This window comes from Thermobia domestica, chromosome 8 (genome assembly GCF_964235325.1).
Source record: "Thermobia domestica chromosome 8, izTheDome1.hap1.1, whole genome shotgun sequence".
Lineage (NCBI taxonomy): Eukaryota > Metazoa > Arthropoda > Insecta > Zygentoma > Lepismatidae > Thermobia > Thermobia domestica.
The window spans coordinates 30950723-30968944 of record NC_137461.1 but is presented as its reverse complement, the minus strand read 5'-3'; the positions used below and the strand labels follow the sequence as shown (position 1 = coordinate 30968944).

General features: G+C 35.3%; 1 protein-coding gene across 1 annotated transcript in view; it reads right to left on the bottom strand.

Moving 5' to 3' along the window:
• Nucleotides 1-18222, bottom strand: part of car (vacuolar protein sorting-associated protein 33A) — a 55217-nt gene that overhangs the window by 17288 nt on the left and 19707 nt on the right. The window contains exons 7-9 of the mRNA XM_081768322.1: nucleotides 13839-13999; nucleotides 12620-12774; nucleotides 9056-9208 (exon numbers count right to left, since the gene is read on the bottom strand). Coding sequence (XP_081624448.1) covers nucleotides 9056-9208; nucleotides 12620-12774; nucleotides 13839-13999 — 469 coding nt within the window. The remainder of the gene's footprint in view (nucleotides 1-9055; nucleotides 9209-12619; nucleotides 12775-13838; nucleotides 14000-18222) is intronic.

The window sequence follows — 18222 nt, the reverse complement described above, 5'->3', positions numbered from 1 at the left end:
TTTTTTCATCGACTTATCTGCTGATAGTGTCGGTAATAGAGATGCAGAAAAGCCGGCTTTTTTGAGTCGATGGTTTTTTTCACATAAAAAGCCGGCTTTTTTGGGAAAAAAACGAGAATTTTGGAAATTTTGGCTTTTTTCATTTTCATGATTTTTCTATCTAAATAGCTTTCTTATAGTATATTCTATAGTTAGATAAGAATTCCATGACCTAAATGCCATATTTCGTTCTAAAATTCACCATCAAGATGGATGGAGCACATGTTTTACGAATTAAAGCTAACATGAAGAATGTAGTATTTGAGGGCAATTTTAGAGCTTATTTAACTTTATTTTAACTTTTGAGTTATCGACATTTTTTTCTTCTCTAGATCATTATAGTTTGTCATCCGTGTTTCATTTCTAACAGCTTAGCACTCTAGCTTCTAGCGCAAAAGTTAAACTTATGTTTCTCTATATATCCGTCAAAGCGTAAGTTTTTCAATACATCCGTCAAACCGTACTTCCACATTTCTGTTATACTGTAGCTGTGCAACGATTTAGCAATAATTTTTCGGATACAATCTTGAATACTAATTTATACAAATAATCAGTAGCGGATTGAGAAAAGTACTTTGGGAGGGGTTTTCTCTGATTGTTTCGTTTTCTAAACTGTCCTAATTTTATTTGGGAGGAGCTTGAAGTTTATGAGTAATATTTCGTTTCGTTTACATATTTAGCGATAATCTTCCGAATACAACCTTGAAAATCATTTTATACTGAGAATCAGTGGCGGATTTAAAAGAGTATTTTGGGAGGGGTTTTTCGTACTAATGTTTAGTTTTTCTAATCATTCGTAAGTTTTATTTGACGGGAGTTTAAAGTTTATGAGTAAAGGCATAACTAATAGATATATCCTTTGTTTTAGACATTCCGTAATTTTGGGGAACAGGCTTCAGTCCGAAAGACCGCCCCTCTAACCTTCGCAAAGCCGTCACTGCTGGTAATTAGTAATAATAACGATTTAAAAACAATAAGAAAGGAAGTCGGCCAACTCACAGTACACGCAGTATTTCTACTTTACAGATGGAATGAAGAAAAGCTTTGTCAGAATGGTCGAATGCTGGGTTGAATCCCGAACTTCCCGATAGAAGCGCAAAAGCTCCACTCAGCCATGTTTGTTGTGCAGTTGTATTTATCTTAACTTAAATATATTCCGTAGTCCTTTTTTTTTTTTTTTTTTTTTTGGTGGTGGTGGGGTGGGGAGAGTTCGGTAATGATATGAAGCAGGGTTGGCTGGTTTAAACCAAGGTAGCTTAAACCATGGTTTAAACCGGCTGTTTAAAAAAAAAAAAAAAAAAAAAAAAAAAAAAAAAACTGGTTTAAACCAAAAAAAGAACGAAAAATGCTTTAAATCGTGTGAATTTCATGGTAACGTTTTCACATATCACACCATCCGCATTACCTTTATCTACTTTTCACCTTTTAATCAAGGGGTCCCGTGTTCAATTCTCGGTTGAACCACAACTCATCTTTCAAGTTTAAACCAAGTAGCGATTCGAGGTGGCCCTCTAAGCGAAAGTCTTCTCCGTGATAACCTTGGTATTTCATAAGGATGTTAAGCCTAAACATACGGAATGAAACCAAATTATGTATTTCTATTTGAATGAATGCCTGTTGTTTTATAAAGAAGCCAAGGTTGCTTAAATATATTGATAGAAATTGGCAAAATTTATCAACTGCCTACGTAGCTTCCAACATTAGCTTGGATTTGACTTGGTTTTTATTTTATTGAATGATATCTACATACCAAGTTTGTAATTTAATACCTCAGTTTTAGTGTAATGATTATGATACGTTGACTAAAATTTTACATACAAATACATTTAAAGTAAGAGCAGGATTTTCCCAATGGCTAAGGCGGGAGTTTCCCGATTTATATGTAATTCTGTATAATGTTTTTACTTGTGTAACTGTTTATCTTTTTGTCCTTCTGAAATGACTCTTGACAATTATATTAACAATTAGGCCTATGTAAAAATCAGTACAACGTATTTCTATCAGGAATCCTTCGTGAGTGAGTCGGCAATAGCATTTGTGACCAATTAGTCCCGGTTTCGTGTCCAAACGGACAATTTCTTTTGGATGTAAGCCGAGAAACGGTTTGAATTCCGCTTTACCTTGTGTGACCCCTTCCAGCATAACCTTGTTGTTGCATAATAACACCAAGGCGAAACAAGCAAATTTCTGTCCATATCTAATATAAATACATAGAGTAAATTATTTAAACCAAAAAAAAAAAAACTTTTTTTTTTAAAATAAAAACCATGGTTTTTCCCAACCCTGATATGAAGGGTGTGAGCCAAGAATATGGTAACCAACAAATTTTCAATTGCTGAGTTATGCAGTAGATAGACAGCAACGCATACCGCTTCGTTTAGTCTTTCATGTATAGTCTTATGTGAAAAATCAGTTTTCCGACTTTCAAAATGGATTGTGCAGCAGAAAATCTCTAATTTCTTAAAATAGTAAAATTGTGGGTTACCATGTTCTTGCCGCACGCCCTTCATATGTTGAATCCCTCTTGTTCAAGTTCAGAAAACTTGAGGACTGAGTAAACCGTGATGGTGGTTATACAAAACTATAAAATTTCAAGAATATACAAAACCAAAAGCTCTAGATGTGCAGCCTTTAAGTGTATTATATAAATCTAAGTATTTCTCTTATGTTTTATTTTAATTATATTTTGTTCCAAAAAGAGGGTATGGAATATTTTGAAGTAAAAATACTACATAGAATTTTGCTAGTTATTTGTGTATTTTCTTTAAAGAAGTATTTACTTTTAGGGTTGGCTGGTTTACACCGGCTGTTTTTTTTTTTTTTTTAATAAACAACTGGTTTAAACAAAAAAAAAAAAAAAAAAAAAACGAGAAATGTGAATCGTGTGAACTTCATGGTAACGTTTCCACACATCAAACAATCTGCATTAGTTTTATTTCCTTTTCACCTTTTGATCAAGGTGTCCCATGTTCAATTCTCAGTTGAACCACAACCCTTCTTTCATGTGTAAACAAAGTAGCGGTTCGGATGTAACTTTAGGCGAAAGTCTTCTCCTTGATAACCTCGGTATTACGTAAGGACATACGAAACATACGCCTGAACATACGAAACGAAACCAAATTGTATATTTCTGCATGCCTGAATGCCTGTTGTTTTATAAAGAAGCCAAGGTTGCTTAAATATATTGATAGAAATTGGCAAAATTTATCGACTGCCTACGTAGCTCCCAACATTAGCTTGGATTGGACTTTCAATAATATGTACGTACTAAATTTGTAATTTAATACCTCAATTTTAGCGTACTGATTATTGGCTTGATACGTTGACCTTTAAATTTTACATGCAAAGCAATAACAGGATTTTTCCGTTATTGTTTTACATTTAGAGTAATGACGGGATTTTCCCGATGGCTAGGGCGGGAGTTTCCTAATTTAAGAAATTTACTGACCGGACTTCTTTAAGCTTATGTGACCTCTTCCAGCATAACCACGTTGTTGCATAATAACACCAAGGCGAAAGAAATTTATTTCTGTCAATATGTAATATAAATACATAAAGCAAAATATCTAAACCCAAAAAACCCGGTTTAAGCCAAAAAAGCCTAATTTAAACTCCCCCCAAAAACGGGTTTTTCGCATTTAAAAAAAAAAAAAAAAGCATGGTTCTTCCCAACCCTACTTACTTTTGTATATAGGAAGTTAAAAAAAATCTTATATACATTGGTTAATCCTTTGGAATTCATAATGTAAATATGTTGAGAAGTAAAATTGTTTGAAATATCTTTTCGAAATTCATGGTTTATTTTCGAGGTTTTATATTATTATCGGCATCAACCATTAATTAAATTACTTTTTGTGTTATAGAGAAGCGAAACAAAATCTGATTTATCAATTTAAAGCAGAATTTTGAAAAAAGCCCAAAATTTCCCAAGCAAAAAAGCGAAGCAGAAAAAACTGAGTTTTTTTCCAAAAAAGCCGGGTTTTTTCCGAGCCCTTGCATCTCTAGTCGGTAATGGAAACACAAGGTAAAAGTGAAGTCAAAGTAACAAAAATATAAGTAACTACAATAAAAAAATTCTAAATTAATAATTAACAAGATAGGTTATTAAAATAATTTCGAATTTTTACCAAAATTCGATAATAATGAAGATCCTTCTTACGTTACATTGGATTGACTCATTCCGGTTGGTTGTCTCCATCCTTCAATTGGTGAATTTTTAAGTGTAAATTAAATAGAAACCTATTAAAACTTCTCGCATATTTTCTACTTCTTCAGCAATAAAGTATGCCACAAAAAAAAAAAAAAAAGGGAAAAAAAAAGAAAAAGAAAACTCAATTCGTCGTGCAGATTACGTAAATCTTAATCCTTTTATAGATGTCAAAATTAATTAGTGAAATGTATATGAAGTCACATAAGACGGGTGACTCTTTCGCACTCTCTGTCTGTAAAATTTCCTGTCTAGTAGCTAATGGATAATTTTGTTTATCACAAGTTTACATTGGCCTAGAATCGAACCAGAAGTCCACACCAAAAGTGGGCCCTTTACCACTGAATCATCCTGCCTTCTTAAAATTAACAAATTAATAAAGTTAAATTAGACTAAGGGTAATTACTATAATATACTACAGCAATTTTAAACATAATCATCACTCTTAGCTACCTATATATATAAAAATGAAGTCGCTATGTTTGCAACTTAATAACTCTTGAATCACCAGACCGACCTCGATCAAGTTTTCAACATGTGAGGTTCAGGCCTTTTTTTTTTTTTTTTTTTTTTTTTTTTTTTTTTTTTTTTTTTTTTTATCATTTCACTTTGACAATACAATTTAAGGGAAGGGGAATGGGGATATATATATATAAATGAAAGTGACTACCTTTGTGACTTAACTCTTGAACCATTCGACCGATCTCAATCAAATTTTCAACATAGATACGTTCGGGCCTACTTTGACGGTGCAACTTAGGGGAAGGGGATAGGTAACGTTTAAAAATGATCGAAAATGACCGATATTAGTGTGGAATCATAGTTTTCGGAGTCGCTGAGATCAACAGTGATACTTCCGACGCCATTTAAATCCAAATTCACACCAGCAACATGGGGAGGGATATATATATGATAGAAAATGACCGATATTAGTACCGAGTCCCATAGTTTTCGGGATCAGTGAGATGAACCTTCAATGCTGTTTAAATCCAAATTCAGCCCCATAACTTGGAGGAGGGGAGGAGGGAGATATATATATAAAGGAGTTGTGGATTTGAAGTTTTTATTTCAGCCAGCGAAGCGAATAATCAATGCTAGTATTTAATAACTAACAAGAAATGAAAAAAAAGTAAAGAATTTTTTATATTTTTTAAATTTTTTATTTTTATTTTTTTATTTTTTATTTTTATTTTTTTATTTTTTTTTTATTATTTATTTATTTATTTTTTTTTTGTTAAAGGGGCTATGGGAAGTTTTAATCTTTATCTAGTGGGTTTCCAGTAATTTTTGAGCTCTGGCATGGTGGTAATACTTAAGCTAAATCTGTATTAAGGATTCATTGAGCTCAACTTCCATTTCAAATGACTCTAAGATGCGAGGCCTAGCACTGGCGTAAGTCCCGCGGGGATGAGGGGGAGATGTCTCCCCCAATCTTGGAACTGCGGGGACTGTCCCCCAATAATCCGATTTGAAATGTGTTTTGGGGGGAGAAATGTGGTGATTTGTGTCTGATTGCAGAAAGAAAAGTGAGATGAAATTGATGTCCCTTGGCTTGTTTCAGTTTCTCTACTCCATCTACATCGCCTGATATATAACAGGTTTACCTCAGAAACCAGATTCATCTACTGTAATATGAGTCTCATCACCCCCTTTCCCCAGAATAAACCTCAAATCTGCCCGCATCCCGATTGAAGAGAACTCTGCTCTCCTGATTCTGCACAGCATTGTTCTTCAATTTCATAAATATTTCTGAACATCGCTTTAAAAAAACAAAAATGGGAACGGTCTAACCCGTCCTCTCAATGTGGAAGACAGATTTGTGCCGCTGGACCTAGTGATTCAAGTAGAATTCGGTTTGTATGCGAGACAAATACTCCATAGAGAACTGAACCAAGGATCAGAATCCACGTGGATAACCACTTGTTCAAAAAGAAATATGCATCTTATGTACAGGATGTATCGAAAATCCGTTATGAGTAAAAATACGAAGAAAGAAAGAAAGAAAGAAAGAAAGAAAGAAAGAAAGGAAAAAAAAGGAAAGTACAAAGTTGTCCGAAATAGGTGGTTTTCAATAGTGTAATAATTTCAATCGCACCAGCCATTTGGACCCAATATTGGTACGCCGCCCTGTGTTAAATGAAAAGTCAACATTATCAGTTTATGAGACTCTTTCTTCTGGCCTCTCACCGTACTAACAATATAGTATTGCTGAGAAACGAATACGAGGTGTTTTAAGTTGACTCTCACAACAATGTGCACGTTCCCTGTGTCATTTTTGTGCGCTCTTACTTTCCGTTCAAACAAGTTGCTGAATGGAAACATTGCTGTTCCCTTCTAACTAATGCGCCCTACAACTAATGAGCCCAAACGACTAATGTGATTAGGAAAATTCTACCACTTTAGATTGAAAAACTTATATTTCTATTACCATTCCATTTTTCCGTGCCTTTACTTATAACGGAGTTAGACTATGACTCCGAACTTTTGTTACACCTGGTATATTCCTGTGAAGTTCCGTATAGTGTAACCTCTATTTTATTGTTTAGCAGTCACTTTTAGTTCAAAAATTTCATTCATAAAGTACAGACTAAATTTAATCTCATAAATCATATAATACGAGGGTCATTCGGAAAGTAAAGAACGTTTTGCGCTAGCGCGTGCGCGTGAACCCCCACCCCCGCTGCCGCTGGGTTATTGACCTGGGCATACTTTAGCCTCAGTCTGGCACCAGCTGCGATCCGCTACGGTCCGTTATTGCTTCGCTGTGCGACTAAAATATGCGATACAATTACTGATCCCGCCAAGTGTGAGGTTCGTAGTGTGATAAGATTTTTGAATGCAAGAAAAGTGCGTCCGATAGAAATTTATAGACACATCACTGAGGTGTATGGAAATGTAATGAATGAAGCATCAGTTCGTAAGTGGTGCATTATGTTTAATGACGGACGGACGAATGTGCACGATGAGGAACGCTCGGGCCGGCCTTCTGTTGTGACTGACGAACTCAAAGGAAGAATTGAGCGGAAAATTCAAGAGGATAGGCGATTCACTATTGATGGGCTGCACGAATTCTTTCCGCACGAAGCCACTACGGCAGTGGTGATAAACTTAAGGAAGCTGTTAGTGATTGGTTCAACAGTTTGGCGGCAACTGTGTATGCCGAAGGCATAGAAAAACTTGTACCACGGTATGACAAGTGTTTAAATTTACACGGCGACTATGTCGAAAAGTAACTTAAGTATCACATAGTATGTAACACAAATTTCGCCTTTGTATATCAGTTATTAAAGTGTTTATACAAAAACGTTCTTTACTTTCCGAATGACCCTCGTAATAATAATAATAATAATAATAATAATAATAATAATAATAATAATAATAATAATAATAATAATAATAATATCAGTAGTAGTAGTAGTAGTAGTAGTAGTAGTAGTAGTAGTAGTAGTAGTAGTTGTTGTTGTTGTTGTTGTTATGGTAGTGGTGTTTGTTCGCCATAAAACCTACCTGCGAGAGTTGGAATCAAACCAGGGGCCCCAGGCACCACTGAGCTACCGCCGAACCTCAATCCTTGTTTAGTTCAACCATTGATGGTATAGCTATAATTAATGTGTTACTGACATCGATAATACTAGATAGGGCAATACTTAACCTTCAGAACTCCGAAATCTCAGTGTGAAAAACATGAATGATCATCCTTATTGAGCATTCAACGGTATACGTATTTAAAAAAAAAAAAAAAAAAAATTGAGTTATTCGGTAATGTTTGAATTTCTTTTACGATGGCCATAAAAGCTGCATTTAAAATATTCCATCAGAAACAATGAATTTTTCCGTCCCTTATTTCCTGGAAATCTTCACAAATTTTGTAATATACGAAAGTTTTGTAGAATATATTCAGAAAAGCACGAAGATATACTGCATTACGAAATACTTGATATGCACACCGTTCAATACCTTTCGACATACTTTCCATCATTATTGAGACACTTGCAATAGCGGGGCACAAGTTTTTACATCTTTTACCATAAAATAAGTAGCTTGCGATGGAAATCAGATGATAAGTTTTCTTTATAAAAAATCACGAAGAAATTTAAGAGAAATGGAAGGAAATTATGTAACAGCAAATTGTTACCTCTACTTTTCTCTTCACCTGTTTATATTTATTTCCATCTCCTCGAGGTGGCACACGAGTAATCCTACCCCCTTCCTTCCACAGAGGGTGAATAGGGCTAAAGTTTTCTTACGTCTGGCTTAGAAAAGCAATAAAGGATTAACGAAAATACTTAATTTAAAAATAAACGCAAAAAACCTCGGATACTGGAGTGATTAATGAAAACGACATGTGAAGAAAATGAATCTGAAATTTGATACACTAAACACTTTTAACTACAATAATAGCTACAAATTTTCGAAATGTTACTATTTTAAAATACTATAAGCACAGAGTACAATGTATGAACTCTGTTCGAATGTCTGCAAATTGTGTCTGTCCATGGACCTCCTGTGATCACAGTAATGCTACGTTAAGATGTAAATGAAAATGAAATGAAATCTTTGAGTTTTAAGTCCCATGGTTATGCCGGTTAGGCTAAAGGAGACGGTGATGATGAGTAATGAATGAAGAAAGTGGAAGGAAACGGGAGAACCACGAGAAAACCCACGCACACGGTGTTTGTCCACCACCAAGTTCGCTTGGCGGGGGCTGGGAACGTTAATATGTACAGACGAAAGTTATTTTGTTGATATTCCTCGTACGTAACAACTAATACACAACGTACATAACACAGCATTAGAAATTAAGTTTACCTGCACTTTAAGAAGACCAGCTTTTTCCAAATTGTTTAGAGAAAGAATATGCTCGAAGCCATATGTTTGAATAATCTCCCTTTTGTAATAGTCCAAAACCTTTTGTTTCAAACCACTATTCGTTACGGACTGCATACAAATAAGACGATAAACCTATGGAAAAATTAGAAAAACACGTTAATTTACTGCTGTTTCGTATTTCATATAACATTTCACACCAAACAAACAGAACGTTATGTACACTGCAATACCATACTAACGTTAGTACGGTACAATTCTTTTTATTATTATTATTATTATTATTATTATTATTATTATTATTATTATTATTATTTCAGGTGTTATATAGTAATGAATCGATTTTACTTCTCAATGTACCGTCAGAACATTGGATCTTTACAAGTGCCTCAATTTGAAAGAGCGCTTCTAATTACCTGAAAATTAAGTATAGATTTACCCTCTCTAATCTACGTTAATTCATTAATACATGATATATGGAGGAAATACTTTTCTCTCTATCTCTCTCTCTCTTAAAGCAATTCCGTTACAAGTGCAAAATTAGAGATGTTCAAAGAGTGAAAAAATGCACGACTGGGCCGAAAATCGAGTCTAGGTCTTCCGCTTCTCGTGCCGGTGCGTTAACTAGTACTTGGACTATTGAGCAATCTGGGTAATATAATAACTAATGTGCTGGTACGGTAGGCTGGAGACCCAGGCGATATGCATTCCAGTCATGCATTTTCTCTCTTTGAGTATCTCATTCATACTTCTAAACTAATTCCATTGAGTTATTATTTACATATAAAAGGTATACACTATCAAGTTGAAATAAAAATTTACCTATAATATAAAAGTATACTGTTTATATGTTTAAAATATAGTTAGGAATATATGCAAAATGGGTGTGTATATATATACAGGGCCGGACTGGCTTCTAGTTGGCCCCGGCGGCTGAAATAGTCTTGGCCCCAAATTCTAAATCTTCCCCAACCACACCACTACTGAATTGCCCACTGTTTTCTCACGATTCAAGTACACATTTGTTTAGTAACCACACCGTACATTATACCATAAAGATCATAATCTAGAATCAGGGTATATGTTATGTAATAATATTTATAAAAATAACACAGACAGTAATCGTTAGCTTTATATATATATCGCCATGACTGAGATTTGTAATTTGTTGATAAAAAACTACGGACAAATTAATTTGAAGTCAGCACTGACGGTTTCAGTATTTGTGAATAAAGGATACGATAAGCTGCAAAACATCCCCTCCCCCACGTCTCCCGAAATATTTTTCGGAGAAATATACCCTGCGGAACAAACATGACAAAATCTTCTCGTAAGGACACGAATGTCAGTAAGCACTTGTGGTCCACGAACTATGTCAAGTACCCAGATTAAGTGTATTTATGCAAATCGTGTGCACACATAGGCCTACAGGGTGGTCATAATGGAATTATATACTATAGTTGACTTGATAAAAGATCAGGAAAGAAATTATCAATAGTAAATCTTCATTTCGATTTACGTAATTTTATTTTAATTTTATGTATATATCCAAGTCTTACTGTAATAGTAACTGTAATATATAAATACACAACGACAACCGTGAAGCCGGGTTCAACAACAGCCACAGTTTTATTTAAAAGGAACACCTACGTACAAAGAATTTACTATTTTTCACTTATCAATGCTGTAGATTCAAGAAGTCCGAATTTATAAACCACTAATTACAATAGCACTAATCTCAACTCCCACGGTAATTTTCGAAACGACACGATAAGGACATACACTACCTCACAGTCTAACTGAATAACTGGCCGCGGCTCGACTTCTGATAAAACTGATGCTCTACTTCTGACCGCTGATAAAACTGACAACTACTGAAATATGAAAGTAAACAATCATGAGTGACTGAACAATGCCAAAACCACGGGATCTAGTTAGAAAGACGACGGCGCGACGCCGTTATGTCATAAATTATGTAAATGACTCAGATCTCTTTCTGTTGTGCTATAAATTGCTATTTTTCCTAGGCCAAAAAAAAAACTAAACTTTCAAAAATTGTATTCTCAGGCTACTATACTTTCACCTCCCTTTTATATTCCGTGATAGGAAGTGTCTTGGATTTTACTATTGTTTTTGCTTGCACTGACGTGACTCTGAAGCCAGCATGGCTTATTCTTACTTAAAGGGAACGTGAGTCGCAACAAAATTTAATGAAACCTTGAAAGAGGTTGATGTGTGCAGATTGCCGCCGTGACTGTTCAACAGAATATTAGTTGTCGCGGACGTTTCCCACATGTTTTCCTCTTTCTCCTGACCCTCTCTCTTTTTAAAATTTTCATTTGGCCCCTATCTGGACAGCGATCGCCGCCTAGCCACCCGGGTCAGTCCGGGCCTGTATATGTATAATAGCGCTCAAAAGTTTTCGAATACCCCTCACTTTTGTAAGCATTTATTGTGATCCTATTATTTTGGCACCACAACTTTACCACCTTGCATTAGATGTACTTCTGCCTAAAGCATAGAATTTGACGACAGTTGAATTGAGGTCTGAGAGGTACTGTAGATGATATGTTAATTAATAATTCTTAAAATTGAAACCAAAAAAGACAATTTGATTTGATATACATATTGTATAGTATAAACAACAGTGTGGAAGGTGAGGCAAGATATTAGTTTTAATGGCAAAATCTAGACATAAAGTGTCAAAATGCAGTAACAAAAACTTAAAAGAGAAAGTAGTTCTCCAATTTTGCAGTCATCTATACCTTATAGATATGCTGGCTTTAAAAAAAAGCGAAAAACGTCATTCTTTGAAAAATGCTTACGACGGTCAATATACAGCCTTCTTTGCTCAATTGTCGCTCAGTAGAAGCGTATATGTAATGCTCGTCGTTATATTTCAGACGAGCAACAATGAAGCATATGAAACCATCGTAAGTGCTTTTCAAAGTATGGTATTTTTGGCGTTTTAAACGTTTGCATATTAACAAACAATAAGGAACTGCAAAATTTGGAAAGCTACTTTCTTTTTCAAATTTTTGTCATTACATTGATCCTCTATGTCTACACTTTCCAAACAAAACTAATATCTTCCCTCACCTTCCACACTTATGTTTATATTATGCAATATCTATATCAAATTGTCTTTTTTGGTTTCAATTTTAAGAATTATAATTGGACATATCATATGCAGTACCTTCAAATCTCGATCAAACCTTCGTCAAATTTGATGTTATAAGCAGGAGTACCTCCGATGCAGGGCGGTAATGTTCTCGTGTCAAAATAATAGGATTACAGTATATATATGTGAAAGTAAATGTACAATGCAAACAATCAAAGAAAAATACCTCAAATCAACTGAGATTTTTCGGGGAGAAGGATTCATCTGTCTTTTATTTGATCCTACATCGAGTTTGAAATAAGGTTATAAAATAGTTTCTCGAAAACTTAGCGGAACGGACATAAAATCAAATAAAACACAAATGATAGAACCAAAAATAATAATTTCAAATTGATTCAGTTTATCCGTGAAAACATAGAAAGTACCTTGTTCAGATCGACTTTTTGTGCTATACAATCTTCAATGTAAGGATTAACTTTGTCTGTATCTATTCCATTCATGAATTCCTGTTCCGTTTGTAGAGACTCAAGAAAGCTGTCCGAATCTGTTACTTCTTTTATCAACTCAGCTATCGTTGTGTCTGAAAGGAACAGAAAGAAAACTTAAGTTATTCTTCTAATTTAAAATGCTTGTCAGCAATGATTTTGATATTACTTATATTCATGGAGCTAAAGTTTTGTGAAGAAAACGCTCTTGTATATCATAAAGTCCGTCTAATGTCGTTTGGGTATTTTATGTTTAACAGAATCTATGCATTTTCTCACTCCCTCACCCTTCCATGACTAGCTGCTACTCGCTTGGACAAATATATAGGAAGGCATAACTAGGTTAATTATTAGCTAAATATATTTAATGCTAACATCATTAAATGAATATACGCATTTCTTGATTGCAAGCACTAAATGTTAATTTTTATAAAATATTTTTCTAGATAAAAAAAAATCACATCGATACACCCCAACAATCTATACCGCTGAAACTACAGCACTGAAAAACATTAGATACATGGTCTGTCCAGTACATACACGAACTGATGCGTATGTATTTTACAAAATTAGGGTACACCAATCTTATCTCCTTCAAAATACTCCCCATTTGTACCAATACATTTATCCCAACTCCGTGTCCATTGTTGAAAACATCAATGGAAATCTTCAGAAGTCAGGCTCTTCAAGTGCCTTGTCATTTCACGTTTTATCGTTTCCACGTCGTTCCAGTGCTGTTTTCTTCAGTGCCTTATTTCCATAAACGGCCCTCAACATTTAATGAATTTCCTGAGAGCTTTTTCTAAGTTTCACCAAAAATTTGGTGTTGATTCGTTGTTCCATCTCTTCAATAATATCCATCGTCGACACGAACAAAAACAGGACATCACAGAATCAATGCTACTTCTAGCTGTACGCTTGCTTCGACGGTGTGGCGGTTACTGTCGCTCCAGTGGATCCTCTGCCAACAGAGCAGCAAATGCGCACGGCCTTAGTTCGCGTAGTTATTGGACAGACCACGTTATTTTATGAAGACACTACAAAGTATCAGAATGGACAATATTTCATTTTCTTTTTACTATGGCGGAGCCATAACAAAATAACACACACACACACATAATATGCTGAATTATTCTAGCAAAATTACGGATATACTTACGAGTTGCAAGGGATTGTTTGGCAGCTAGCATATGTGGAAGTCTGGCAACGAATTGCTTGATTTCTCTGACCGTCTTATCACCATGGCGTTCCTCCAACTGCGACGATATTAACTTAGCCTTTCTGCTAAGTGCTGGACCTACAGCGTTGAAATTCTTATCTCTGAAATTACGAGAAGCTAAATATGAACAGCACTAATTAACATGAACATCATCATAATCACAAGTGCCACTTGTCGTGCAAATTTGAGAAAATGAACTACAGTCTTCGCCGACTTCTTTATATTATTATTACACGAAGAATGGGTGAAACAACGTGTTCCTTTGCACTTTACACCTATACGTGCAAATTCAGAGTGAGAAAGCGCGGCATCTGAGTTACATTTCCGGCTTAGTTATGCACTTTTTTCCTTTTATATATATATATATATATATATATATATATATATATATATATATATATATATATATATATATATATATATATATCTGGTAACCAAGAAAGTTTGTGCGGTTTTCGTCACTCATCAAACACGGCCCACAAAAATCTTAAACACCCATTTTATTCTTTGAAATAATCAGCAATAGTTTCAATGGCATGCTCCCAACGAGACACAAGCCTTTTTTAAAAAAAAAATCCCTCTTTCTGGAGTCCAAAAATTGTGATACAGGCTTTGTGACATCATCGCGTTTTCGGAACTTCTCTTCCTGTAGTGATCCATGGTCAACAACAGGTAATAGTCCGATGAGACAACGTTCGGATGAGGCAGAACTTCATAGCCCAGTGTTTTGATCACCTCTTTGGTCGCTTTTGCCGTATGAAGTTTGGCAAGATCGTTTAGGAGAACTCCTCTTCCGTTGACCAGTGATGGCTGCTTCAGAAGCTCTTTGCAATTGTAAGGAGTAGACCTCGCCTGTTATGGTTTTCCCGCTTTCTAGATATTCATAATGGATTACGCCAGCGCTGGTGCACCTAACACACAGCATTACTTTCTTTTGATGAATGTCCGGTTTAGCAGCCAATGAGACCGAACCAGAAGTCGACCAATGATGTTTACTCTTCCGGTTATCACGCATGATCCATTTTTCGTCACATATCAAGATACGGTCCAGGATCGAGGCTTTATTATGGCCCGATAGTAACGACAAGCAGATGTTCACAGTTGGAGCTTGTTTCCCTCGGACAGGACATGAAGAACCCACTTGCTTAGCTTTTGTGTCATCCCAAGGTTATGAAGATGTGATCGAATAGTTTCCTCAGATACTCCAAATATGTGTGCAAGCTCCTGGCAGCTTTGATGACGATTCTGCTAGATTTCTTCCTCCAGCTGGACTTCGTCAAGGGGATGAACGATCAACACAAGGCTTGTCTTCAAGGCTCTCGTCTACGCAAGAAAAGCTGCTGAACCACTTTTGAGCAGTCAGTTCACTCACCGACGTCTCTCAAGACGTGGAGCATATTCTTCTAGCGGTTTCTGCAGTTTTCCTAACTTGTGCTCGTAAAGAAGTAAGCCTCAAAATCTCCAGTTCCAACGACATATTCTTTCGAAGACTGCGCTTCTTACAAAACCGATAGTGAAACGCGTGATGACCTCAACAACTCTCTACTGTATAAGGTTTCAAAGCAATGTAAATATATGACGTCATCAGAGTCAATTTGAACACATTAACGTGACAAAAGTAACTGTCCTCAAAACCCGCACCAACTTTCTTGGCTACCTAAGTACCCTTTAATATCATTTAAAAAATACAATATTATATCTTCTTGTACCTTGTTTGTCTTCCATTGTAGCTTCAACGCTATGGTGAAGTCAATTTTCTTCTCAAAATTATTCTAATCAGTTTCTCTTAAAAATGTTAATTATATCTAATATTCCGCAGCGTTTTGCACTTGTGACAGACATTACATAAGCATGACCAAAACGCATATCAAGACTAGGATCAGAGAACACATAAGGGATGGGAGAAGTGAAGAGCCCCCAACATCTCAGGATTGTCCAGATATCTTTTTAAAACAGGCTATGAAATAGACAGAGTAGAAGTCTTACACTTTTGCTCAGACAACACTGATAGGAACATTATTGAATAGTTCTTCATTAGAACAATAACGTCTGAATTGAACTTGGATAAAGGAAACTTAGACCATCGGGGAAACAGTGTAATAAAGTAGTTAATTATAACTAAATACATAAAGACTTTTATTTTATTATTATCATCATTTTGTCAAGTGTAAATAATATACATAGAATAATACACAAAGAGTGTCCGACTGGACAGGGATCTTAGGCGTACCGTGCTGATGCGTTGACCACTACGCTACCCAGCCCGCTCCGGTCCCGGTTTAGTCATACACTTTTCACTCTTTGTGTAGTATTAAATTCACACCTACAGAGGATTTGGTGTAAAAAATATAAGTTTAAATCTGATGTTTCATCCTTTCATTAATGTAATATACATATAAGTTTTAAACATGTTATGAACACTGTTTTCACACAAGGAAACAAATATGAACATTGATGTGGTAACCTTGACCTTCATAATTAGTACGGAAGCAATAATCTGGAAAAACTTTTCGCGAAGAAAAAGAATATACTGTGTATATGTTGTATTTTAATATTGTATATATAAAATTAGTACGACTGTTAAACTAAAATACAAAGTTAAACAAAAAAAAAAATCGTGTCAGTGTTAAAATTAAACAGAGGACTCAAAAATTACTCAATTGACATTTTAAGTGCTGTACGTGCACAAAGGATAAATTACATTTAATTCATTATTTTGGAAGCCCGTACACAGGTTTAATTAACTAACAGCGGTGGACATAAAGAAGTTACAGATGTTAAGACAAAAAAACCCGGAAGTGGTGAACAGAATTTACGGAAGTGTACTGCGGAACATTTAGGCCCGATTTTTCTATGTACGGATCTTGAAAAGATATAATAATGTACTCCAAAAAACAGATTCCGGCTAGGATTACGTCTGAGCTTGAGGATGATTTTAGAGAGGTTCGAAATCTTGTGAGAATAATGACTTAAAACACAAATGAAAGTTAGGGTACAAAGTGGGATTTTGAGTTATAAACTACGTACCCAAGAGTACAGCTTAGCAACTATATATCTACTGTTGTTCTTATTTCCGCTGTTATTTCTAATACTTCCTCTATCTTGTTCCATTTCTCCATTATTCTCCACACCCATTTTTTGAAAGTCTTTAGTCGACCGTTCATTACTTTGTGTAGTGCCTGTATGCATATTAACAAACATAACAAATATCTACTTACGTGTAAAACAGCAATTATCTACAAAAATATACACACAAGAAAATCGTACGAGGGGTATGAAGGATCAGTAACTCACTTTTGGTGTGAATGAGCTTGGTTCAGTCCCCGGACATACGAACTTGTGATTGACAACCTCATCGTATGTATGGATTTTCGAATATTTATTTATAATGTTTTAAAAACAGAGAAGTGAAACCGACCAAGAACAGACAACGGATGTGTTTCAGGCGATTCTCTTTCGCTTCAACAAACTTTATGATTCTACTTTGTAGCATTTATTTTTCTTTTCTGCACTTCAGCATTTCACAGGAAAATAAATAAAGGCAAGAAAAGTGACGATCATTTAGTTTTTGACTGGCGTAGAATGGTGTAACATTTCCTCCACATAATACAACGATTCCTGGCGAGTATTACAAGTCTCTTTTGGACGTCCTTGCTAAACACATCCAACGAAAAAGACCGGAAATTCATTCTTCTAGTTGCCGCCTTCATCACGACAATGCACACCCTAAGTGTGCAACGTTGTTACATTTGGTCAGCAGAAACATTAAATGTGTCCCCCCATCTCCCTATACTTAGCTCCTTGTGACCTTTCTCTTCCCCTGTCCGAAAAAGGAGCGATGGAAGAGGTTTTGGTTCTTATAGTTAGTGATTATTTTAACACAGATACCACTTGGCACATTTTGTTAGGATGAACAACTAGTAACATTTTATGTACCCTGTAAATTCATATTGGATGACCAAAAATCATTTCGGAAAATAATCATCCGAGTAGGAATAATCAAGAAATAATCATCCGAGTAGGAATAATAAGGAAATAATCATCCGAGTAGGAATAATAAGGAAATAATCATCCGAGTAGGAATAATCAGGAAATAATCAACCGAGTAGGAATAATAAGAAAATAATCATCCGAGTAGGAATAATAAGGAAATAATCATCCGAGTAGGAATAATCAGGAAATAATCATCCGAGTAGGAATAATCAGGAAATAATCATCCGAGTAGGAATAATCAGGAAATAATCATCCGAGTAGGAATAATCAGGAAATAATCATCCGAGTAGGAATAATCAGGAAATAATCATCCGAGTAGGAATAATCAGGA